At 31.1% G+C, this 27,011-nt stretch overlaps 2 protein-coding genes across 2 annotated transcripts in view; both read left to right on the top strand.

Annotated features, from left to right (window-relative positions):
- Positions 1–27,011, top strand: part of LOC143252892 (GATA-binding factor 3-like) — a 70,567-nt gene that overhangs the window by 35,385 nt on the left and 8,171 nt on the right. The window contains exons 5-7 of the mRNA XM_076505711.1: positions 8,959–9,140; positions 24,516–24,644; positions 26,774–26,882. Coding sequence (XP_076361826.1) covers positions 8,959–9,140; positions 24,516–24,644; positions 26,774–26,882 — 420 coding nt within the window. The remainder of the gene's footprint in view (positions 1–8,958; positions 9,141–24,515; positions 24,645–26,773; positions 26,883–27,011) is intronic.
- Positions 12,185–16,067, top strand: LOC143252893 (uncharacterized). Its single transcript, XM_076505712.1, has 2 exons — positions 12,185–13,347; positions 13,556–16,067. Exon 2 carries the CDS (start codon positions 13,582–13,584, stop codon positions 14,017–14,019), a length of 438 nt encoding a protein of 145 aa, XP_076361827.1. The 5' UTR covers positions 12,185–13,347; positions 13,556–13,581; the 3' UTR covers positions 14,020–16,067.

Below are 27,011 nucleotides of genomic sequence, written 5' to 3'. Positions count from 1 at the left end.
GTAAAAAGTAGCTCGGGAATTGACGATGGGTAATGTTGACTAGCTGACTTTCCTCTTGTGTATTACTTCAGATAAACCTTGGACAGCTTTACAGAAATTCCACAAACAAACAACATTTTGTGGCAGTAATTTTATGTATATTATGCCAGTTTCAGAGGAAAAAGTAAGGAAGATGAAACGTTCTTGAAAGGAAATCTTTGTGCTGAAATTGTGTATTGCTTTATTAAATTGCGGTAGTACAGCATCTTATTACACATAGGTCTTAAAACACTGAAAAGATTTTCGACTTTGAAGTGTCCAATTAGATTTATTTTAAATAACGTGAGACGTGGGCGATAATGTTTGCTTTCGTACATATGCACAAAGCTGCTCAAGGTCTACATGCGACTCTAATTGAAACTTGTAGACAAAAGAGAAGATAATTAGTTAACGGCATCTAAGTAAGGTCCATAGTCCGGCACGCTAGTAACTAGGTCGCTACGGGCTGCAAAACAAAGGTATTATTTGTTCACTTTTACGGGAGGGGATTAACATATTCACCTTCAAAGAACAAAAAAAAATATTGAGTTTAAATTTTGTTTGTACTCTAGCGAAAAGTTACTTAAATTATCTATTTAACAATTAGAATTTCCTAACACGGTTACTTTGCCCATACTTTATGATGAATTAAGCTTCATTTTATTTTCTGTATTGATAATAACTGAACTAGCAATAATAAGAATGCAATTATCCCCGCCAAATAAGGAAAATTGTAAGGTTTGGAAATGTCTTAAAGCTCGTAGTTTGACAGTGGCCACTTTAAACTTTGGTCATATGTGACCTTCATCTCTTGAACTGCGGTAATGCCCCTGAATGTTTAACCATCATTTGTGTTTTGTTCCTTTGTTCATCGACTGTGCATGATATTCTTTGCGCATATTTTCTAAATATTGTAATCCAGATTTGTATTATTTCTATTAAATATTTACTATATGAGTTCAAACAAGTTGTTGGTATTACCATTACGACAAGCTTGAGTTATCAATCGCAACATATCTGTTGAAGTAAGAAGTTTCGATTTTGTTCAATGTTATGAATATATAACTATCTGATGGGAATGATTGTACAGTAGAGGAAGATGATATTTATAGTATTCCCTTGTACTGTTTAAAACATGTATTCTGATTGCGTACGTATTTCTTATCAATAATTTGCCTTAAACTTCATTGATAAACTTTTTAGGCTGTTTAACCCTTAAATTTTTTGGGTACCTTCGTTTAAAGGTCATCAACTTTACTTTAATTTCAGGTCGTAAAGGTCTTACAATTTATACTTAGTAAAAAGCAGTTCCTATTATTAGTCAGTTTATTAATAAACCCAATATTGCTGTATTCTACGATAACGACCTACGTTCAAAAATTAAAGTTTTGGCCATTCTCAAAAAGTCCATTATTCCAGAATGTTTAAGTCTAAAAAAAGTTGGGAATCTAAGTCGTGATATTAGTGATTACTTCCATTACTGAAATAAAGGAATATTTTATGTTTTGATTGATCTTTATAACTGATTAGTAAAACACGACGAAATTATGACGAAAATTAAAACTATATCATTATTTATCACTGAAAAATGTTCTTAAAACTGAAAGTAAAATCATGCTGTTTGTATAGACTTCAGAGCGAAATATTTGAAAGCGAAATATTCACAATGTTTTGCCGTTTCTCAGAATTCACTAAATACTTTGTTATATCAGAGAAACTCTCGCCTTACAGTTTACTGTGAAATTATATCTAAGAATTGTGGAACTAAAAATGAAGTTGAAAAATGTAAGTAGAGAACCTACATTCCAGAGTTCATTGCTCTTATTTGAATAGTAGATGAAATAGACTATTGTATACTACTATTTGGGTAGCAATTCTTTATATCGGTAGAGAGAATTGGATACAATTTACATTTTTCATGTTAGATGTAAATGTGTAAATGAATGCATGATAAATATTTCCGTTACTGATGATAGAGATTCTTTGCCATTTTGTGGCATAAATTCAATAAAAAAGAATTTAAAAACTACATTTTACATTATATCAGACAGAGCATGTTTAAACATTGTATTAAGTATATCTGTAAGTATTTAGTCGTAATTATGCAATATGTATTTTGAACACTAAGAATAAAAGTACTATAGTTAATTTGTTTTTGTTAGTAAAAAATTAATATAAAGTTGATTAAGGAACAATACATTTTTGTAAATAAATACTCCACTAACTAAGTAGAACTGCAAACTCGACTAGTTTGTTTGTTTACTTTCGAACAAAGCTTCTCAAGAGTATTGCCGCTAGATGTCCCTAATTTTAAAGTGGAACACAATATAGAGGGAAGACAGCTAGACAACATCACGCACCGCCAACTCTTGGGTTAATCGTTACAACTAATAGTGGGATTTATCATTACAATATAAAATTCTCTCAGATGAAAGAGAGAGCATGTTCGGTGAGGGACACGATCTTCTGGTTTCGATTTGAGCGTCAAAACTAATTTTCTTGTCCTTTTACTAATATTTTATTCCAAAGTCGTGTTTCACTTTTAGTTAACTTAGTTAACATATAAGGTATTTGTATTTTACTCTATACACACAAGCGCATGTATATAAAACTCTAAGAAACAGAAGCGCTTATAGGAATAGTCTTGTTTTGGGTGCTAAGTATGTTTACAAAAACCACAAAATGTAGTTGGAAAGAATGTAGTTAGCGTGGCGAACGGAGTGAGTTTTACAGAAAACACACGTATAAGAGCGATTCTCTCCTCATATTCAACCAATTCAGAGACCTTCGCTCGAAAAGAATTCCCTCACCCATGTCACCACCTTACTGATGTTGCACAATCATCAGCACAGCACTTAAACTCCATTCAAATAAAAATCAAGTAAAGAGGCCTTTTCCTCCGATATTTAGTCAGTTAACAAAATTATTTTTATTTCAATAATTGTGTAAGACTGTATCTTAAGAAAAAAATTAGTAAAAATACGTTTAGTTACTAAGATATTCGACACATAGTTTCACGCACAACTATGAACAAACAAACATACTAAAAATAAGTTAACTGTTCAATAATATAAAACTATTGTGTCATATGCTTGAAAAACCTCTTCTGGCAATAAAGTAATTCTAAGGAAATATAATTTGTTTGTTTTTTTAATTTTGCGTAATGCTACACGAGGGCTATCTGCGATAGCCATCCCTAATTTTGCAGTGTAAAACTAGAGGGAAAGTAACTCGTTATTACTATCCACCGCAAACTGTTGACTAACGCGTATTTGAATTAAACGTCAAATAACCTTCTACGGCTGAAAGGGTAAACATATTTAGCGTGACGAGAATTCGAACCTGCGAATTCATATTGGAAGTCTAGCGCTCTACCCATTTGGCTATGCCTGGTCTGAAAGGAGGTAAAGCCAAAACCTAGTTAGTTTTAATATATTTAATAATCATCATTGAACTTTTCTTTAAAAAATACCAATTAGTTTTATTCATGTTCTTTTACCTATTAATCTCTTTTATTACCGTGAAAAGTCGACAAATCAATGATCAGAAACAAGCTACCCTTATCATTTAGTATTTTCAACCTGAATGATATCTTGTGTTACTTAAAGATCAGGTCAAATATCAAGGCTTAGATATAGTAGTCTCTGAGTTATAGCTTCTGGGAACCAGACAACAGCACAACTTTTAACCAAATAAATGAATTGAACTGTACTGGTAGTTTATACTGTAATTAATTGTCTCTTTTTTTTATCAAATGAAAATAAATACTTTAACACAAACGTTTTTCAGACTTTCCTGCTATTACTGTTTAACATTTTATAGTACGTATCATTAAATGAAATCTGATTACGTAAATTAATTCTTAGGGCCTTGTTTTAAAGGACAGTTGGTGCGTGATGTGATTTGTTTAGTTAAAAGAGTTTTATGGGCTTATCTATCTATCTTGTACCTTGTTTTAATTTTGTAGCGTTACGAGTAGGTTATAATCAAGTGAATTATGTAATGGAAGAGTTGATTATATAATTAGTTAATTTTGTAATCTCTTTTAAAAACATTTTTCGCTGGTTACCTTTGCCTGTATCTGTTTGAGTTACCGGATACAGTTTCCTTTATTTTGCTCTTGAAAGATGTGAAAGACATTTTTTTTCTAATATTTTTATAATTTTAGAAGTAATTTCGGCAGATAAAGCTGATTCTATCTTCAGAGGTGTATGACAAAATTTACTTTTATTCTGAACTAAGATGCTTAAAAATACAATACAATGATGTTATTTTAGCGATATTAATATTTTACAAATACCAAATGAAAACTATAACGGTTGCTCCATGTAAGTGTTATATACCAGATCAATAAATAAATTTTTACATAACACAGAAGCAGATAACTTTAGCAATAATTAAACATTTAATCCTAAAAGGAAAGGCTTTTACATACAATTCCAGTTCAAGGTTGTGTTTTGAATCACCTGAACCATACTTAATAGCCTTTCATTTACATGTGTACATATTAGATATAGACGAACATTAAACCACAGAATATAGTGTGTAAATGCTTAATATTTCTAATACCGTTATTTTGAAGACTCAAGTTGTCTTGGCGAGCACAGGAGAAATGGATTGGTGACGATAAAAATAAGTTAGATATACATACATGTGACAAATAGAGTAATCTATTAGTAAGATATTTTGTGTCTATAATTAGGTGATTATATGTCTAAAATAATGTTGCAAGAAAAGCTTTAAGTTAGATGGAACATTAGATGCTGTTTGAAGCGATATTGTTACATTCAAATACATGCTTTGATAAAAACTGAATCCTTACGAAATAAACAATAACAGATAGCATACTTTGTCATTTAGCTGACAACATTGTTTGTTATCAGATAAATGTTGTCTAAATAAAACTATACTTTTCCGATTATAAACAAGTTTTCACTGAATGCACAGTGATATACCTACGGACATAAACAACCAAAAAATATATATGCAAATAGAAATGTAGACAAACAAAAAATATAAGAATGGATGCTGTTTTGCAGTTTCTAACATCTTTTATTGTGGTATATAAAACAGACAGTATTATATTTAAAACTAATGCTATAAACATTACGAATCAGTTAGTAATCGTAACTGGTAATGTGAGATGCTCTTACGTATTTGGGGTTAGCCATGATAGAAGCCTTGAATATCTTTTTTGTTTTTTAGAATAGGTAGGATATTAAGTTCAATAACAGACAGTTTCAAATGAGTGATGTGTGTGTTTTCCTAAAATGCCCAGAACTGAGAACAACTCAACATATTTAGTTTTATAATGATAATGTTTTCAGTCAGTCTTTCAGTTTAAAGACAAAATATGTGTGCTAATATGCTTTAGAAAATTTATGGAAGATGACATGAATCAATAGGAAGAATTATAAGATAGCCTGAGCCCTAATTTGATAAATATTGAAAATGATATGAAATTTATTGCTCAACTACCTGAAGAACGACGTAAAAAATGAATGTAAATTAACAGGAAGTATACCTTTAGATAAAATAAACTGATATCTAACCTGTTAATTTATTCCAAATAAAAACATTTTTTATGAAGTTTTCACTTCATGTTTCCGAATGGCTCGACGGCGGTCTACGTTTTAATATACAAAACATAAATACGCTTTTTGGAAAAATATTTTCATCATGTTTAAGAAAGCGAGTTACTGAAATTATTTTAAAAGGTTTTAGAAACGAATTAAAAGATGTATATCTAAGTTATACTGTTTTATGGTGTAAATATGAAATGGCGATATGTTTGTATTTGGAAGATACAGTTTTTGTTTGATATATTTTTTGAAAGAACAGAAAAAAGTAGTCAAGTTATTGCCAAACCGTGGAGTAAATTAGAACACAGTTTAAACCAGTTTTTGCTGGATATTTATAATTATGATGTTATTTAAAAAAGACCATTTATGGGTTATCATAAATTGCTAATCCCTTTATTGTATGTGCATATTAACACTTGCTACATGAGCCAGCTCGGTATCTTGATGTGGATCCAAAAAAAATCAGTGATTCCGGAAATGTTTAGGTTGTTTTTGATCAGACAAAAAAATAATGCTTTGTTACTATTTGCAAGATATAAGTTCTTGAACCTGACTTAAGACCCTGAAAGCCAAAATGGAGAAGTTAATTTGTAGGTGCAAGGTAAAACGATACAACAATGAAACATGCTTGAAATGCTCTAGATGTGGTTTTGAGTGTCGGAGGCAGGAAGAACTTATTGAAAGATATTTCAATCGATTTGACATACCAGCTGAACCGGATATTCGACAGTTGATCACTGCATTGACAGAGAAACATTAAATAAAAGCGGGTTTAATATTATCTTTATGTTAAAAAATGGGGATTGGAATCACATATAACAAACCATTAGTTTCAATATTTTATAAAACTAACAGCACACTGAAGCCAAAAGATGCTGCATTGAAACTGAACCACATGCATGATGCATTCTAAGACAGTTTTTCTAATTAAATTAAAGTGCTATTTCTGAAATAAAAAGTAAATATAAGAAGAATGGTATGATGCCTAATATAATACTACCATAATAGATTTCTTTATGTCATATTTTCATTAACAATTAATTGTTGTGTTTTTTTTTTTTCGTTCTATAAGTTGTACTGAATTTCATTTATCGATATTTATCGAAATAAGCCTAAATCACTAATTCCCGAAATGACCTTCCTCGGCTCAGCACTATAAGATGTTGGGCTTACTCGTGTGGCAGGTGTTAAAACGCAAGCGAAAACTAAAATATGGGTTAGATTACCATTGATCCTTACCATACATTCTGTGTACTTGTGAGATCAACCTATTGTATTATATACATTTTGCACAATGAATTTATATACTGAATTGAAACTACTTGAAACTTTCGCTTACACTTGTAAGTTTGCGGACCGTTTTTCCTTATGATTTACACCATATGACTTTTACACCTTACTTACAAAGAACCTACACACACTCTCAAATATCTGTGTAATAAATTCCACTATACCCGGAATGGTGTACTAGCTATACATCCTGCCAGGTTTCTAAGAAAGTTTCAAGTAAATCAAGCGAAGTAAAATGTTGTCTCACCGCTTTCAACACTTGTTAATTTACAGGGATTATCTTATGTAAAATGAACATTAAATGCATATTTTTAGTTCATGTGATCAATTATATAACTTACTTCATACGTAAGATCTTTCAAATTCTATTATATTTTATGCGAATTGTTTAATAGAGATTTCCTTCAGCGATATAAATTATCTTGAATCGGTAATACATGTCACTTCAAGTTTGTTTGTATCGGATATTCAAGTAAAACCACGTAAGGACTATCTAATCTAGTTGTCATAATTTTCAAACGACAAAATTCTGATTGTTTGTATGTTTTCTCAAACTTCACAGAAAGCTACTCAAGTTGTACCTTATTTTAAAGTGATAAACTAGAGGGAAAACAGTTAATCAACAACAGACAACAAAGGCAACATTTAGGCTACTGTAACTGAATAACAGGATTTGACCGTCACTCACATAACGCACTTACGACCCCAAAGTTCCAAGAACTATTTAACGATAAGGAAACACGGATCTACGAATTCACATTCTATCACGATTCTTGTAAGGAAAAAACGTCCAGTATTCCTCAATCCAAAGATGTCTTTGTTAGTTACTTCATTAACCAGTGGTTCATTTTTGTTTTCTGACAAGAATAAGGAATGGAAAAACTGAAGTTTCTCGCTTATATATATTTCACATACAAACTATTCAGGTTTTTTGCTTCGTGTTAAAAATTCACTTTGTATAACGTCGAATTGTTAAGTACTAAAATCTCAGGAAATAACTTGATGCTACTGAAATACACTGACACACTTAAAATGCCAATTATTTATCTTACGAACCCTAATGATTCTGCTCCGCATCTACTCATTATCAAATATATTTTTTCATGAATAAAATTACTGATTTTTACTTCAACACTTGGACAAAATTACCAACTCAGAAATATTGCAAAAGATTCGCGAACAGCGTGTTAAAAATTCACCTGAAGACCCGAATATTTGTTTGTTTATGAATTTCGCACAAAGCTACTCGAGGGCTATCTGTGCTAGCCGTCTTTAATTTAGCAGTGTAAGACTAGAGGGAAGGCAGCTAGTCATTACCATCCACCGCCAACTCTTGGGCTACTCTTTTACCAACGAATACTGGGATTGACCGAACATTATAACGCCCCCATGGATGAAAGGACGAGCATGTTTGGCGCGATGGCGATGCGAACCCGCGACCCTCAGATTACGAGTCGCACGACTTAACACGCTTGGCCATGCAAGGCCAAAGACTCGAAGAAGTGACGTTCTATTTTTCTTGTTATCGAAAATAGGAATATAAAAAAAAAATTGCTAGAGATTCGTTTTAGGTTTCATAAAATTAATTTATAAGTTTAGCTATTCCTTTTATTGTGAGGTTGAATAATTTATAATAAAAATATGAAAGATGTTATAAGATTAATTATTCTAAGGTTGCAATATCGTACTTGGCGAAAGGTTATAACTAACTGCCATATGTTACACTGAAGCAATATGTGTATAGCAAATATAGTAATTTTTATTTATTATTTTATAAATATATTTATCCTTTAAAATGTAAAATAATACACAATATTTCAAATATGTAGTTTTCAGGTTCTCACAACTTCGATAGTGGAAATGTTAGAGCTTTGCTACTTTGTTAAAATGTTTATTTAGAATAACTATGTTTACTAAAATACACAAATTAACAGGGAATATTTTGTTAACCGTATGCCTCGACTTAAAAATAATAAGATGGTGTTTTTGCAATGTTCTGAGTATTATCAAGTTTTGTAAAGTTTACACACACCGATAAAGATTACATAATTATGTATTTTTTTTACAGATCTTGTGGACTGCTACTCTGATAGTAAGGAGTGCGTGAACTGTGGTAGCCTTATTGCGTCAACGGGATGGCGGCGGGACATCACAGGCCACTACCTGTGTGAGAACTGTGGACTGATGGGGAAATTAAATTCTACGTTAAGTCGATCGACTATGTATCGAAGTGGGGTTCAGAAAAGATCGGTAAATAATACTTTAGTAATATCGGATTGATATTAGTTGACAACATAATATTCATTTTTAACAAACAGTTCTGATAGAACACTGCAGCAAAATTTATTATATTTAATTTTAGACATCAAGGTATTTTCCTTTGTGTGTTTTGAGAGCGTTTCTTAAAAGATCTTTAAATTATTCTATGCGTTTACTTTCCTTATGTATAATGTCCAGTAAAAAGAGTGTATGATATCACTCCAACTAAACTTTACGTTTTAATGCTGCTATCGGTTGTTCCATTTCGCCTAGTAACAATTTTCAGTCCGGTTCGGTCATTAGAACAGGAAGTCTTCGTTGAGTCGCGTTACTCTCATTACGGTTTGATGATCTTAAACTACTGATTAAATTATTATTTCAGGTAAAGCTTTATATTACGTAATTTTATTGACTTAATGAATCGAGTTATTAAGCAAAAGAAACATGTATAACTTAAATAAAGACTGGAATATTTAATATTATTTTTAATCATTTACGGATGTTTCATTACAATTTTACCATAAAAAGGAATGAAGGTGCTTGAAATATGTTGTTCTACTTGATGTGAACTGTTACTGCGGTAAATGAGATATAATTTTTGAGTGCTGTGGTAAAACTTTCAGCAATATTTAAATAGTAAAAAGGAGGAAACAAGGATATCATATTCCTTAGCACTATTACAGATTAATATGGTAAAACTTTGTTCGCCGGTGTAATTACATTTACCAGTTTTGATTTAAAGCCAAAGTTGATAACATCTGGACATTTGTAGCCACGTAGTTTAACCTTCCCTGTGGTTTAACTCCAGCCTAGCAATGATTTATATAAGAAAACTGTCCCTTTAAACATTCTGGTCAACTGGGGCCGGTCGGATTTGCTGGGTTTGTCCCCATAAATAAAATTTGTATTGTAATAACATGAAGTAATAAAGAGTTTTACTTTAGAAACCAAGTACCGTAAATCACTATGTAATAAAGTGTATTTCGGTAGGAGACCAGCTTGGCCAGTGTCATTAACATTGTTACAGTCGCTTCTGTCTTCACGTGTTGGAAAGCCGTAAGACTCAATTATGTTTATGTAATTTTTACAGTATTCATTGTAGAATGAAAAAAAATATATATATATATTTTCTTTTGTAAACTAAAAAATGTATTTTTCGGCTCCGAACCTCATGAGAATATATTTCTTGATAAAAACACTGCGTATGCTGATTATAAGAATAATGCTATTTAGCAGTATAGAAACTGTTGTTTTATTGCAAAGCTACAAGGTTAAGATCCAGGAAAGGGAAAAATGTTTGCTTACTTTTTATTTGGATAGGAAATTGTGTTGTTATAAAATCGCTTAAAAGGGCGAAGACTGATATATAACTAGAAACAGATTCACAACTAAAAGGATCCAGTAGAAAACACGAAACGTAAGGAAATCACATTTATTGATATTAAATCCAAATGAGAGTTAATTATCATTAAAATTATGCTTGAAGAGACAGGACTACTTTTAAAAACAAGACCAAAAAGAAAAGAAAATACATGAGGGAGGTTATATTATAAAAAAATAAAGAGCGTAATTCATTCTAAGAATATATATTCTAATAACCGAATAGCTGTGTATTTAGTATTAGCTTATACAATCTCTTTAAGTTTCATTTCATTAATGCGTTTCAAAACCTGTGAAAATGTGTTAATTTCATGACACAGTGATAGTTTAAAAGTACAACTGCAATTTTAAAATGTGCGTTAAAAGTGCAACAACAAAAATATTGTGTTTGAAGTTTACCTTCGATGTTCCTCAGAAAACAAATATCGCTTCAAAAACTACGATTGTTCTTGAAGTATACGTCATAGATTATATATTACTTATATGGAAAATATACATCTCATTTCATAATCGCATACTGAAACACCAGAAAAATTAAAAGTTTATACATTTTATGTATTAAACTTGATGTAACATACTTACAAAAATACCATATATATATATATATATATATATATAAATATAGTATCAAAACGTCTAGTATCTATCCCACATTTATACGCGCACATTGTGCAATTTCCACTTTTATTGTTTAACGATTTGAAATGATAATAAATTCTTGAAACATACTTGCTGATTGTAAATATATATTCTATTTTATTTTTCAAAGGCTGTAACACCCTGTCTATAGCATACACATTTTTGTCATAGACAGTTTGGTATCCACGTTTAAAAAATAAATGTAATACAAAACAGAAGTAATTTAATTATTTATATTGTGAAGGCTTCATTTTTAAAAGCGTATTTTTTCTACATTTAACACACTTTTTAGGCTATAACTTAATCTTACTGGAATATGGCAAGGTGTACCTTAAACAGTAAAATGTTTTACAATATGTTACTCTTCGTATAGTGTTATAAAATATAGTGCTCTTTTGTAATACTAATAAATACCAATATTTTATTAGATGGCAGCTATTATCGCTACATAGTTTATGATTATTGTCTTTGTCTAACTTGCTTTAAATATTAAACTTGGGTCTTATAAACGCGAGAATAACGCTTGACGGACAAGAGTATCGGGAGAAAAACAATTTGTGTTAGTGAGTTTATATAGGGAAACTTGTCAACAAATTTAATAGTGATTGGGTAAGTAGTGATTGGAATGAGATTGCATACAGGATCACTTGGAAGATTAGATAGCATAAGAGATTAATAGACAGTAAAGGTTTCTTATTTTGTTCGTGAAGTTTACTGCGAGCTTAGCATTTAATGGCTACCTTATCATCTTATCTCTGTGTTAAAGTTCAACAACTTGAGGAGACTAAACGTTAGTGTAAAAGTTTTACTGTAATACTTGTTTTCGTTTCTCGGGAAGAAGTGGAACTTTTGCTTTGTGTATAGGAAGTGGTGTGAAAGTAAGTACAGCAAATGTCCAAGTGTTCTAGTAGGTCTTCATGTTCTATTTATCAGACGTCTGCTGTGAGTCATCTGTCAACTGTCTCCAAAAAGAAAACAACAGAAAATCATATACGTAAAAAATATAAATGTACTTGATTTTAATTACGTACTGTTTTGTTTAGAGAGTTTATCGGGTTCGACTTTAATATGAGTATAAGCGTAGTATTTATTAAATTTTCCTGTTGTCAGTTCTTGTGTGGAAAATGTATTTGTTTCGTTTATCTCACAAGTTTTGTGAATTTAGGTGGTCATTAAAAAACTACCTACACTATAAGTGTGTAAGATTCAGATTTCTTTAAACTTTTTTGTCAATAAGCTCTGACAACTAGCTTTTAATGTTTTGTCTAAGTTAAACGTGCTCAGACTTACATTAACTGTGCATTGGAAAAACCATTTACAATCATTTTTGGATTGAACAGATAATTATGGATGTTTCGTTACATTCAAAATTTTTCATCATCTAAATAATATTATATATTTGTGGTATTCAAACATCCATAATTATCATATCTATTATATTTGTACGTACATAAAACATCAAGTTTTCAGATACTTTGTCGTACTTATTTTATTTGTAATTAGCAAATAATAATTTATTTTCCATTCTTTGAATCTTCAGAATAACATTTTTAAAACTTGTTTGTTTGAGAAATTTATTACACTATGTAACAAAATTTTTACTTTTTCTTGTTCCTGGGCAGAAAGTGTTATTTCCTTGTTGCTTATGCCGAAAGTAAATGGAAAAGACCTGTTTTTTCTCTTCAATCTTTGCTTTTGTGACCTGGGTAATGAAATTTTCAAATTTACCTATTTTCCGGAACATTCCAGGTAGATTCAGTACTGAGTAGCTGATAGAGAATTTTCTCGAACTTACAAGCATTTTAAGAACTTTCTAGAATGTCGTAGAACTTACAATAATTTTCAAGAACATCTCAGAATTTTCTAGAGCTTTCCATAGTAATATATATATACAGGGGCTCACCACTCACCGCTTCAATTTAGTTCTAGCTGCCTAAGTGAACACATAGACCTATCTGATTTTATCAGAGATGGCATCAAAAAGCTGCAAGAATTCTCCAGACGCATTCTGCTATGTATGTGGCCAATTTATCAAGACAAGAGCTAAAAAGTACTCTGTGACAGCATCTGCTCTAACTTGTGAAGCCTACAAGGCATATTTTGGCATGCCTGTCGGGGAATCAAAACAAACCCTGGGCACCTCATTTTACCTGTGAGCACTGGAAAGAAACTCTAGAAGGTAAGATGGACAATTTTACTTGCTTGAATAGTAAGAGTTTATATTATACAAATATTAGACCTTTTAAAATTCAAACGTATTTTTTTAAGTTCCAATAGTATAGAAAAAATATCACATATAAAATATTTTGCATGAATTTCTTACATATTAGTTGTGGATGAAATAAATTTGTTCTTCATAATAAGAATTTTATTTTGCTCTTTTGCAGGATGGTACAGAGGGAAGAAGAGAGCCATGAAATTCGCTGTTCCAAGAATTTGGCGTGAACCCACTGACCACTCAAGCAATTGCAACTTCTGCATGGTGGCCCCTTCCAAATATCGGGCTGGCAAGAATTCATCTGTTATCATGTATCCGGACCTTCCATCATCCATTGCCCCAGTGCCAGACTGCTTTGAACTCCCTGTACCCACTCTGCCAAAGAGAAAGCAGCCATTCTCAGAAGAGAGCAGCAAATCAAAAGAGGAGGTAGACGTTGAAGATCCAGATTACAATTTCAGAGGTGCAGCTTGTGAGAGACACCCCTACTACCCCAATCAAAGAGACCTGAATGATTTGATTAGAGATCCTGGTCTAAGAAAGTCGAATGCCGAGCTTTTGACATCTAGGCTCAAGGAGTGGGATTTTATAGATAAAAGTGTGCAAGTCGCAAGTCAGAGGAAGCGTCACTGACATTATTCAGACCTTATGTAAATGAAAATGTACAAATTTTCCCGTTTTTACATGGAAAATAGGTTAATTTCTAAATTTCAATATCTTGGTCACAAAAGCAAAGATTGAAGGGAATAATGGCTATTTTCTGTACTTTTACAACATAAGCAATTGAGAAATAACACATACTACTCAGGAGCAAAATTTGTGCTACATAGCGTTATTTTTCTGAGAAAATTTATTTCACAGATATGAGTGTAATAAATAATAATAAATAAATCTTAATAAAGCTGGAATTTTTGCATCTGAAAAAGTCGGAGATTTCTGATAACATTCCAATTAAATTTGAATTAATTTGTTTATAAGATTGTTACTGTTCAAGAAATAAAATAGTTTCTCGGGAACTCAATTTTCACCTTTTGGGTAATATGATTTTGTGACCACTTAGTGGCATAGCGGGATGTCTGTGGACTTACAACGTTAGAAATTGGGTTTCGATACTTGTGGTTGGCAGATCACAGAGAGCTTGTTATGTAACCTTATGCTTAGCTTGAAACAAGTAAACAAACAAAAATTTTGTGTGAAGTATATATATGCACAGACAGAACTATAATCACCAACAGGAGTAATAATTATTCAAGAAAGGAGACACCATTTTCTCCAGTGTGTGACACGCCTCGAGAAACTGAATTAATATTTAGTAGGGAAAATATTTCAATTAATATTATTTAATAGCTAAATAAATTTAATTACTATAGGTAAATCTATAGCAATTCTATTTCAGCTTTGTTTATTAAATATTCTAATACGTTATTTATGCAATTGCTAAAGATATGATAAGTTACATCAAACATAATGACAGTATGGTTGATACCATAATGGTTTTATGTCTATTATCGATTCTCAAGTGATATATATTTGCTGTTGGATACTCGTATTTCTAACTATTTTTATAAATATGACTACACACAGTTTCTCCTAAACCGCCAGTATCATAAGCCAAATTATACCCTCCACTCAAGAGAAAAAAAAACTTTAAAATATCTGAAATCTTTGTTTGACTGAGTACTGAACATTCCTAACTATGCAATTTTAAGGTGTTTTTTTTCGGAATACGTTTTCGCTTATTTCTGTCTATCAGGAGCTACCTGATTTTAATATCGTCTTGAAAAAGATGGACTGTGTTTTAAAATAATATCGTAAGAAAAAAAGATAATGTAAACGTTTAAAAGGTCGGGTGGTTAAGTTGAGAGTGGCGAGTTCGAATCCCCCCGTCGCACCTAACTTGCTCACTCTTTCAGCCGTGGGGGCGTTTTAACATGTTACCGTGTGCGGAGAAATACGTAACTACAAAATCTATCTTCAGCTTTTGTTTCACTAGATAGCTATTTTACTTGTTGTCTCTTTCATCTAGTGAAGGCAATTTCCCTTCTTTGTAAATGGTGTCTAGACAAGATCTGATAGTTTTAGACCCATTATTGTATAGCTTGCAGTGTTGTTTTAGTTTTGTTCAATCAGTATTTGGAATAATTTATTCAATTTGCTTATTTCTTATACAATGGAAAAGTGTATAAACCTAATCTGAGCTTTGCCCCTCAGTTTCAAATGGTCAACGATTTCTAACTCAAGTTCGTCAGTTACATCACCAAAACTTCTATGTTTTTGTGAGATTTGTAAGTCCGTTATCTGATTATCTCCAGCATATCTGAATATCCAGCATTTTATTCTGATGTTGTAAACTTTTCAACTTTGAATAACTTCACTGAGAACTTGCTGAATATTTATCTTTCTAGTTAATCTTTAATGTTTATTTTTTAAAAAGTGTTAAGAAACAGGAAAACTCCGCTTTTACGATTTTTTTCATATTTTGAGCATGTTGAAGTGTATATAAGTATTCTTAACGAGAATCAGATGAACATCCAACCTGAAAAATTTCTCTCAAAGTACAGTGCTTTAATTCGCTTCAGCTTGTTGCACAGTGTCTTTATTCTGAATGGTATGAATGTGTGAATCTACGCCACTAAAATAAATAACATGTAAAACCTGTTTCATAGTATCGCATTTTAAACAAACAGTGTAATAATTTATTTCGTTCTTCATCATCATATTCCTGAACGTAACTTGCGATATCTCTTTCCAACACTTATAATTTCAAAAAGAGTTGAAAGAGCAAGCTTAACGACTGACAACTGTTACGGCTTCTTTGTGTTAAATTAAGTTTACTTTATTAATGGACTTCTCACTTTGAAAGCAGATTGTTTATCTACCAGTTCATAATTTATCTATTCGTATGGAAAATAATTTTAAATCCTACCAAATTTGCTTTTCATTGCACTTTTCCATCGTAATCTTTGAGGCGCTGTGTGAGCTAGGAAAAAATAAAAGTGGAAATTTAATCTGAAACTAAAAAAGTGATTACATGGAATGTTTCTGATAATATAAAACAGTTTCAGGAACACATAGCTGTGGAAACTGAAATATTTCATAACATACTCTACTGCTCCAAAGAGAACGGTTACGATAAGAGAAGTAACTCTGTTCTGAATTTCTTGAAAAGTGTTTAACAAAGAGCCAGATATGTTGTCTATCAATTTCCTCCCAATAAAAACAAATTCTTATGTTTTTTACAGTAGTTACTCTAAATCTTTTTACGAGAATATTTCTGTACAGTAGTGAATTTAGCTGCATGGTATTGACTGAACACTTAACATGAATCAAGTTTCCTGTTCTATTCCTTTTAAGTGTCTTCTTCAGAAGAACTGCATATGTTATTGCATAGCAATAACTCTAGTATCCACATTATATTAAAAGGTATTTTCCATATTTAAATTACTTTCTCTTATAAATGCGGTAGACGTGTTTATCATTTATTCTATCACTTTACCCATTTCACACTCTCTCAACATCTTTCAAAAATTTTCCACGACCTTTCTTTTTTAATTTCGATTCTTTGAATTATTATTAAATAGTCTCCAAAATGTTTTAGAAGTTATTTATTATTTTTATGTATCCTTCCACCCTTGGTTTCATTGGTAATATAGAATGATTTTAACTGAAATGTTAAGAACTTGTCAGATGATTTTATAGACGTGTGTCACTGTGGAACAGCGGTAAGTCTTCGAATTTACAAATCAAGGGTTCGATATTCTTTATAGACATTGCAGATAGCTCGATGGGGCTTCATTATAAAAAAAACAACACACATATTAGTTTAGAGTTAAAGGAATAATGTATTGGTTGTAAAAAATAATTGATATAATACACCTCCAATTGTACTTCTCAGATCCTATTAGATATTATTTGCTTTACTGCCGAAAATATTGTTAACAGCGAAGATACCCAACTGATAAAATAATGCATTATAATCTTCACAAGTAAGATTATTATATGTAATTATTACCTCATTACAGGGTTTATTTATATTTTTGATCTAAATAGGTAGCTTGCTCTGATCGGAAGTTAATGACACAATGATTTTTTGACTATTAAAGAATGTGTATTCAGTTTTATGAATACAACCAGAACTCTAAAGTATTTGTAACTTGCATCCGCTTGGATTAAAAAGTAACCAGTAACAGTGATTAATGTATTTCCCGTAACTTCGTACAATTTAGTATAAACTGGACTAACCCGTTAATCAACAAGATGGTGATTCAAAAACAGTTTGTTACAGAAACAGAAAAATATGTTTATAAATACGATAGATGTTGATCCTTTCTATAAATTTATAGCTAAAACTAAGCAAAATAAATCTGTCAGTAAATATATGTAGAGAATTTCGTTGTGGCAAATTGAGTAATGTTTTTTACAAAAGATCTTACACTGCATCTATAATCATGTTCAATGTGCATGTCAACAAACATTTGAGTTAAATTTATTCGAGATGTTTTAATCATTTGTCTGCATTTTACAGGTATTTGCATTTCACACCCTTTTTACAAGTACGATGATTATGTTTCTATTAAGTTTGTTAGCTCCAATTTATAACATTAACTGTTTTAGATTTAGTTTTGTTTTGGAATTTTATTATCCTAATCAATGTTATTACATATAAGTGTAAATTCGGTACTAAGAACGTGCTATACCTATGTTTTTTAATGGTTTACTATTGTTCTTTTTAAAATATGGAATATCTATTTTCAGTTATCTAACAATTTTATCTATCCAGTACATTTATAGCGTAAGCTATGTTTTCAATAAAAGATAAATCTACTGTACATTTTACATTCTTGTCCAAAATATTTGTATATTGTGTAAGAAATATGATCATTATTGTTAAGATGGTATACAAATAAAGTTAGTGCTGTAAAACTGAGAAATGCATGTTATGTTAAACATCTACATATGTAGTTTGAATAATGAGAGAGGTTCTATGGGCATCATGAACGATTTATTAGAAGAGTAAACAATTTTATGAGATACTTGTAGAAAGATGTGTAATTCAGCTTTTCAACTACCTCAACAAATCTTTACAAAACATATAAGAACAAATTATAAAATCAAAGTTTTATAAATATTAAAAATTTAGTACTTGTTTGGTTCTTCTCGTACTCTATTAACTACCACAAGACGACGTGGCATGCTGTCAATGAAGTTATTAATGTAATCCACCATCTTTCATCCCAAATTTTCACTAGAAAGTGCTGCAACTCAGCTAAAGTAACTTATTTAGGGTCGTGGTTAGCAACTTTCCAACTCAGTTCTGCTCAACAGTTCTAAGTAAGATTACAATTTATGAGATTTTCTAGTCACGGCAACCTTGTAAGATCCTCCTGGTCGAGATAATCCTGTGAATGCGCTTTTTATAAGTTGTGGCATTGCCATCCTGAAACACGAAGTTATTGCCAAACCTTGTCCTAGCATATGGCAGAAATATCGTTTCCAGCAATGCTTGTAATAAGCATCATTGACATTTTCTTGGAGGATATGAAAAGCACTTTTCCACCATTATGAACAGCTGTCCAAACATTTCCCTCATCTGTTTGCTAGGTAAACCACGAACCTACCATCAACTTTAACAACCCGACAACTGAACCCATCTCAAAAGATGACTTCTCGCAGTGTTTTAACTGTAAACTGACATGCTGTCTTGCTCAACAAACACAGTTACGTCAGTGAATTCTGGTTAATATTGGTTTGCAGACAGCTCTTCTTTCAAAATAATCTTGTTTAGTCAGTATCCTATTCACTGTTCTTCTGAATATCGGGAATGAATGTGTCCATGCTATTCCCCTTTCGTAAGGTATTGCAAGACTTCTTTCAATCTTGGATCAAAAATGGTCATCTCAGGCAGTAGTTTTGATCTTTTTTTTTTTTTTTTGCAACTACCAATATACTTTCCTGGAGAAACGTTTCCTTTAGTCCGATGACGTTTCAGGAACCTGTATGCAGTACACTTGAGGTACTCTACTGTTCTGGCATTATCCGTTTGCTTCATGTTATTTTTAAAAAGTCGAATAATTTGACCTTCTATAAATTCTGTCACGCACACAGAGAAATTGTGTGAATAAATTATTGATTTGTTTTGAAAAAGATTATTAAAAAAAACATACCATTGCATACCATAACATACCATATTGCAAGACTTCTTTCAATCTTGGATTGTGTTGACCTGATCAAAAATGGTCATCTCAGGCAGTAGTTTTGATCTTTTTTTTTTTTTTTGCAACTACCAATATACTTTCCTGGAGAAACGTTTTCTTTAGTCCGATGACGTTTCAGGAACCTGTATGCAGTACACTTGAGGTACTCTACTGTTCTGGCATTATCCGTTTGCTTCATGTTATTTTTAAAAAGTCGAATAATTTGACCTTCTATAAATTCTGTCACGCACACAGAAAAATTGTGTGAATAAATTATTGATTTGTTTTGAAAAAGATTATTAAAAAAAAAACATACCATTTGGTACAAAACAGGTATGTATATGTGTGTTTTGATGGACAAATGCTCAAAACAACTTATACAGACCAAAATAACAACTCGTACATATATCACATATCATACACTACCTTCTGTCTTACCTCGGGCATTTATTCTGTAATTAATCCGTACATTTAGCCAATAACATCAATACAGATCAGTTTTGGCCAAGACTGTACAAGCCATTTCATAGTGTGCTAATATAAATATTTTATCGATTCTTTCTTTCAGAAGCAATATGAATTTAGGCAAAGCCGTATAATTAACAAAACTGAAAAAAAAAATGGAAATGAATCACATGAAAAAAGAATATTTCAAAATAAAAAATGTCACAAAATACAGGGTGTCCATAAATTATTCACCCCATTATAAATTCTTTACTATAGCAACCATCTTGAAACGGTTTGCGTCAATTAATAACACAACTCAAGGAATTTTTTTCTTTATTTCGTGACAGTCCCGAGAAAAACGTTTGGTGGCTCTCTCCCATAACTCTGTGATTGGACCATTTTTCTTCCATGAGAACACTGTGAAAGCTAAAAATTACCTAGATATGCTTCAAGCGTACGTTGCACCTCATCTTGAGAATATGTAGCCCCATGTGTTCTTTCAGTAAGATGGGGCACCGCCACACTGGGGTTTAGATGTAGCAGGTTTCTCAGTGAAAAATTCCCTTTTCATTGGATCGGGCAAGGTAGACCTGAAACCCGGATATCACGTCTCTGGATTTTCTTATGGGGCTACATAAAGGGCAGAGTGTATGCAAGAAAGGTTAATAACATCACAGAATTAAGACACCGGATTGAAAAGACTTTGGCTTCCTTCACGCAAGACATGCTTCTTAATGTTTGGAACGAAATCACCTACTGCCTTGATGTTCTCCATGCTATTAATGGGCCTCACGTGGAAGTTTATCGAATTATGGCTTACTGAATTATTGACTGAATTATGGTAGTTCACTTAATTAACAAAAAAATTCTTGAGTTGTGTTATTAATTGGCGCAAACCGTTTCAAGGTAGCTCATACAATAGATAATTCATAAAGGCTCATAATGGGGTGAATAATTTATGGACACCCTGTACATTTAGCTGCTAAGTAACTTACCTAGTAGCTTATCCTTAAATTGTTTTTGATCTTTGATAATTTTCATCCGTTTAACTATATTATAAATAAACAGTTGATAACGAACTTCTAATACTACAAGAAATTGTAAGAAGTACTTGAACCTACACCAAAATACAACCTTGACCAAAAATATAATTTGAAAATATCGGAATAATAACATCCGAAAAGAAAATTCAAAAATAAATTTAATGTTACTATAATATGGATGATGTGATGTTACGCTAGGCAAAATTAATTTTCATCAGTTTCTTTTTTATTTAGTAAAATAAATACCTTGAATGCTTAATATGTTATATAAGAAGTCAATTATATATTCTATACCAATATATATCCGAAGCATGTTTTATTAAAGTATTTTTAGAAGAACATCAGAGAGAATTAAAATACAATGAGTATAATTAAGGTTTACAAAAAGGCCTCTTGTATTAAAATATATATAATTTGTTTTATTACAAATGTAAAATTATATAAAATGTTTAAAACGTCCACTTAACCATACTGAAGTTAATTAAGGGTTTGAAAAAATCACTATTGTAAAATTACTTTCAAATAAGCGTCATTTTGTTATTTCAGCTATAAAAGGAGACGCAGTTGAATGTTTTACGAACCGTACTAAAACTAGTTAGATTTATTGAAAGCTGTATTGGTAAGCATAATATTTATATTTGCGGAAAACTTTCCGTTTTTGCACCATTCACAGGATTCAAGTAAAGGAAACCCAGACACCTTTACACACAACCTCATTTATACATATGTAAACTTATACTTTTTAAAAAATAGACGTTGGATTTTAATCTGAGTTAAATGTATTTTTCGTGCTTATTATGTTATTTCATATTGTTGATTCATAAAGTTATCAATAGTTTTATAATGAAAATATATTGAGTTTAACAAAAGTTAACTCTTCTTGGTATAAAACACGTTATCACTTGTTATACTTAAATATTATTTTAAAAAACGCCGAGATAATTTTAAACGGTGTAAGTACTAATCTGCGATACATCTGCCTTTTTTTTATTAGTTTCACGTGTAATTATTCATGAGATTTGTAGAAGTAAGTGAAATGCGAATGTTTGGAATAAAATGTTTAGTGTTGGCTTAAATAACTTTATGTTTCTGGTCAATCAGAAGGAATTAGCTTTATTTAATTGTTTGTACGTGTGTGTGTGTGTGTCAAACTATTATAACCCAAAATACAGATATTACGCAAACTAAACACCAAAATCGTCTTATTTAAAAATTCAAGTATCTCTCTATACTATTCTTTTATAATTATATCTTGTAATTGCAGGTAAGTATTTTCACAGCAACAAAAATAAAAAACTCTTGTTACATTTTTATTGTTTCACTTAAGGATGTAGTGCAAGCCCAGGAAAGGTAATGCTTTAAAACATTTAAATTTAAAAACATTTTTCTATTTATTATGTCTCTTCAGTTCCTTAGTTGTCAAGTTTGCTTCAAGAAAACAAATTCTTAGAATTATAGTACATTTACTTCTGATATCTGTAATTCTATATGTCGTTTGTATAAAATATAGCAAGCATATTTCAAAATATATTTCAACTTCATGTTGTAATATTAAGTGAAAAATGAAATATTTTTCCAGAGGAGCAAAAAATAAATAAGTAAAATTATAATAATAGAAATTACAATTTCACATTTTTATACAAACGTTATTAATCATAAACAATAAATAGTTAATATGTGATTTAAAGACACTGTGTCCACTACCTCGCTTGCCTGGTATAAATAAATAACACGAACCTAATGCGTCACTTCTATTTCAGTTAAATTAAGAAAGGTAAACAGCCGTAAAATTCTCTTCCTATGTCAAAAGTACACTAATATGTTCATTAAAGCTGTGCTTAATATTTTAAATTCTCGTCAGGTTTTCATAATTTTAGTTTATTCTCTTATCAGTGTTTTAAGAAGAAAGATTCATTTTTTTATTCTGAAAAGAAAAGGGAAACACGTATTATTAAAGGAAAATTACGTTCGTAAACACATATCCTTGACTTTAAACATCTTGGAATGTTCACAGCCTTAATAAAATCAATCTAATGCGCTGTCTGAATTATAATTTGCACTGCCTATTTGTGGCTCACCTTAGAACGACTTCAATTACTCTAATGTAATTGAATATCAACACAAGTTCTTGTTAAACCGACGCTGAAACAAATAAGGGTTTGTTGAAGCTATGGAAACCCCATAACTTTATATTTCTGTTAGCTAATGTAATTTTACATATCAAGGTTTACAAACTACAATATAGCTTTTAACTCTTAAATTATTCTATTAATTATTCTAGACAATTTATTTTTAAAGAATATTTGATATTGGAGATAAATGTTTTTTTTTATTATTTGAATAAAATTGTATCATTAAATACCCGTCCAGTTAAGTAAGTTGAATTTATTACATAAAATTTTCAGCACTAATAATTTGATCAGCTTTTTTAAAAATTCTTGTGAGTGATTTTTCCACTAGGTGATAGTCAGGTATATTTAGAGTATTACTGAAAATATGCAGACGAAAGAAATTAGAAATAAAGCCTATGAAACTATTTCTGGAATTCGACTTAATATATAATTTGTTGACGTATATTACTATTTACGTTTTAAAAGTTTTGTCAAAGATTAAAACTGAATGTCAGAAATATGTTTTTTATAAAAAATCACTGCAATAAGAATGCATTATATTTCTAAAAGAAGTAACAGTATTAAAGTTTTGTGTTCCTTTTGAACTCTAGAAATTTTAGGTTACAAAAAAGGATTAACAGTTTACATTCATATTATCGATAATACACTTTAAAAAAGATAAAATACACATGGTGTTAGTTGACAGCATACTAATGTTCATTAAAGCTGGTTTTATGAAACCGGTTGTAAGACGTTAGAACACGTATCTGATACCCAGATGCTGTAGTTTTTCAGTAGAGTTTCGAATAATGTTGCACCGATTTCTACCTTTCTAGCAGAGGAGCGACTGATACGCTGATAGCCTACCGTTATAAATTATTTCATCCATCAAGAGTTTGGAGTTTAGATATAAAGGGTTGATAATCACATTCATTGAAATTAACGAGCTTTGTTGAAAACAAGTGTGGTGTCAATGGTAAATTTTCAAGCTTTATTTGCGTAAAATATCATGTTACAATAGAGTAAAAGTCAATACGTGTTTATCTTCTTGAAACTTGAAAAGTTTTAGTATTGATGAGTTGTAGTAGCTTTAAAAATTATATACGTGTTCCTAGGTTAGATATTTTTACACCTGCTATAAAATACCTTTGTAGTGCCTACATAGAATACACTTTTATTAATTATTTTTTATTGAACTCAATGCGTATCTAGCAGAAAACAATTAATACTTCTACCATTTCTATCCTAGAATAAATTAATAGTTATCCACTAAATAATTGAAACTCGTTCCTACCTATTTTCAATATAATGATATTACGATTTTCTTCTTGTAGCAGTCAAACAACAGAAGAGCTGGCTTGATTTGCTCTAACTGCCACACAAGTAACACTACCTTATGGAGAAGAAGTAATAACGGGGAACCAGTTTGTAACGCTTGTGGCTTATATTACAAACTACATAATGTGAGTATTACACGTGTCTAGTTTTAAAATACTTGATCGATAACTTTTTTCTCTGATGGATCCATATATATTTTGCTCTTTTCGGGTTATTAGGCATAAAGTTTCCCCAGTGATACAATGGCAAGTCTGAAAGCTCATAACGCTCAAAGCCGCGTTACGATATCCTTTTTGTAACTTTGAATTTAACAGCAAAACAAACAAACAAAATAGGCGTTAAGGGAACTAAATAGGTAGTCTGTAAATCCTTATTTAAATAAACTGGTTAGTTTACTGTGAGTTATTTTGATTTGGTCAGTATGCTTGATACTTGGCTTGTTCATGTACTTATGTCTGTTGACCAGTATGTCTAACTAGGTTACGTGTTTTTTATATCTTTACTGTATTAATATTCTGTAAATCTGTATAGATTAGACAGTATGTTCGCTAATTTCTCTACGTGAGTTTATTGACTGATCAGCCAGTGCGTCTGACTATAATGATTTGTCAATATGCTTAACTATCACTGTTCATTATCTCTGAATATGCAGACTTAGTAAGTTTGTTTGAATATGCCAGTGTTCAGCATGTAACTATAGTTTCTGTTTCTATGTTTTATTCAGACTTCATTATCTACTTAATATGTTTATTTGTAAAGCTAACTCAAAAACCATAGGATAGCATCGTTGACAAATACAAAGACGTATAGGTTTACCTATTAATCATTGGTTTACTCCTTTTTCTAGCCGTTATCACTCTCTTCCCTAACGTGAATTCCATTACGTGCTTTCTGTTCATCTTTTATACAATCGGTAAATTTTAAGGATCATTACTTTGCTCTGATTATGTTAATAGTTAACTCTAATAACACACTCTTTAAATGCAGTTTTTAAAGTTCTGCATTAATTAAAATTATGCTTATTAAAGGCGACGTTTAGACTTAGAAACAATTAAACCCTTAGAAAGGGGTTTCTCACGAAATAATGCTTTTTTACTATTATTACAAGGCTTCATTTCACATAAGATGCGTTGAATTCAAAGTGATATAAAATTTTCTACTTACTATCATCAGGAGGAAATTGAGGTCTTCATTACTTCCCTGTGTATTCATTGTTAAACAAAAATTAAATCATACCTGAAAACAGTTGCTTTAATGGCACTGTTTGACACCTTATCTTCCAGTTCTTCTTCCACTTTAATCCAGCTAATTATGTTAAGACTGAAACAGTTTTACATCAACCACGAATGAAATGTGAAGATTATTGATACGTCATAATGAACCTGCATGTTTTCTATGGTGATTCTTTATCACTGATCTGCTTGCTTGTAATGTTTAATTCCTGACTTTATCTTTCCAGTATTTAATTACTAAGACACTGTTTCAGTGAACTTATCGCAAAACGCCTTAAATAAAATCAACTTACATGTTACAGTTTTAAGAAGACTGGTTATTATGAGAATATTTAGTAAGAAGATCACATTTTTGGGCGCGGTTTGGGGGTCCTTTTGTACAGCTTTAGATTTTAGTGTTTGAGAGCCGCGTTTGAACGCATGCGATATCACAAAGTTGTGAGTATAAAGGTGACGGTCAATCCCTTAACATGGATGGTGTGAAGTAGGATGCTGTAAACTTAACTTTTATAATGAAAGTCAGTTTCTCATAACGAAATTTTTAAGAGCGTCAGAACCGTCTTATCACAGTTATTAGATGAAATTAAAATACATTTAAAGAAGTCTGCCCATCACCTGATGCCACAGAGGTAAATGTGAGGACTTATAACGTTAACTATCGCTTTTTGACACTCACGGTAGTTACAACACATGGAAACCATCGTGTAACTTCGTGCTTAATAACAAACAAATGAATAACTGTACCAGTATTTTACTTTCATAACAGATAAAGGTTTTCATCGTTATTGTTAAGGAAGTATAGATATTCATCTCTTATTTGTTTCATGAAAAATTTAGATTTACATTTCCAAGGAGATTGTTGCTTTACATGAATAGATTTAACAGCTTCATATATATATTTTTTGTGAGTACATTATTAATCAGTATGTAATGTATTAAGAATTATTATTAATTTATTGATGTCTTACACAGATAACCCTTAAACCAATTGGTGTTTTCTTCATTATGCTCCATTTTTGTAGGTAAATCGGCCACTAGCCATGAAGAAAGATTCAATCCAAACCCGAAAACGTAAACCAAAAAGTCAAGATGGGAAAGCCTCAAGCAAGTCCTCTAGTACTAGTACAAATGGTATGGTAAAGCTCATATTCTGTACATATTCTCAATGTTTCAAAAATATTTAACAATTCTTAAATTATTTTACAGAAAATAGCTTCTCTAATGAAGCAAATATTCACATCTGTGATAAAATTTTATAAT

Source organism: Tachypleus tridentatus, chromosome 6 (genome assembly GCF_004210375.1).
Source record: "Tachypleus tridentatus isolate NWPU-2018 chromosome 6, ASM421037v1, whole genome shotgun sequence".
Classification (NCBI taxonomy): Eukaryota; Metazoa; Arthropoda; class Merostomata; order Xiphosura; family Limulidae; genus Tachypleus; species Tachypleus tridentatus.
The sequence above is the reverse complement of the archived record's forward strand: the minus strand, read 5'-3'. Positions and strand labels throughout refer to the sequence as shown.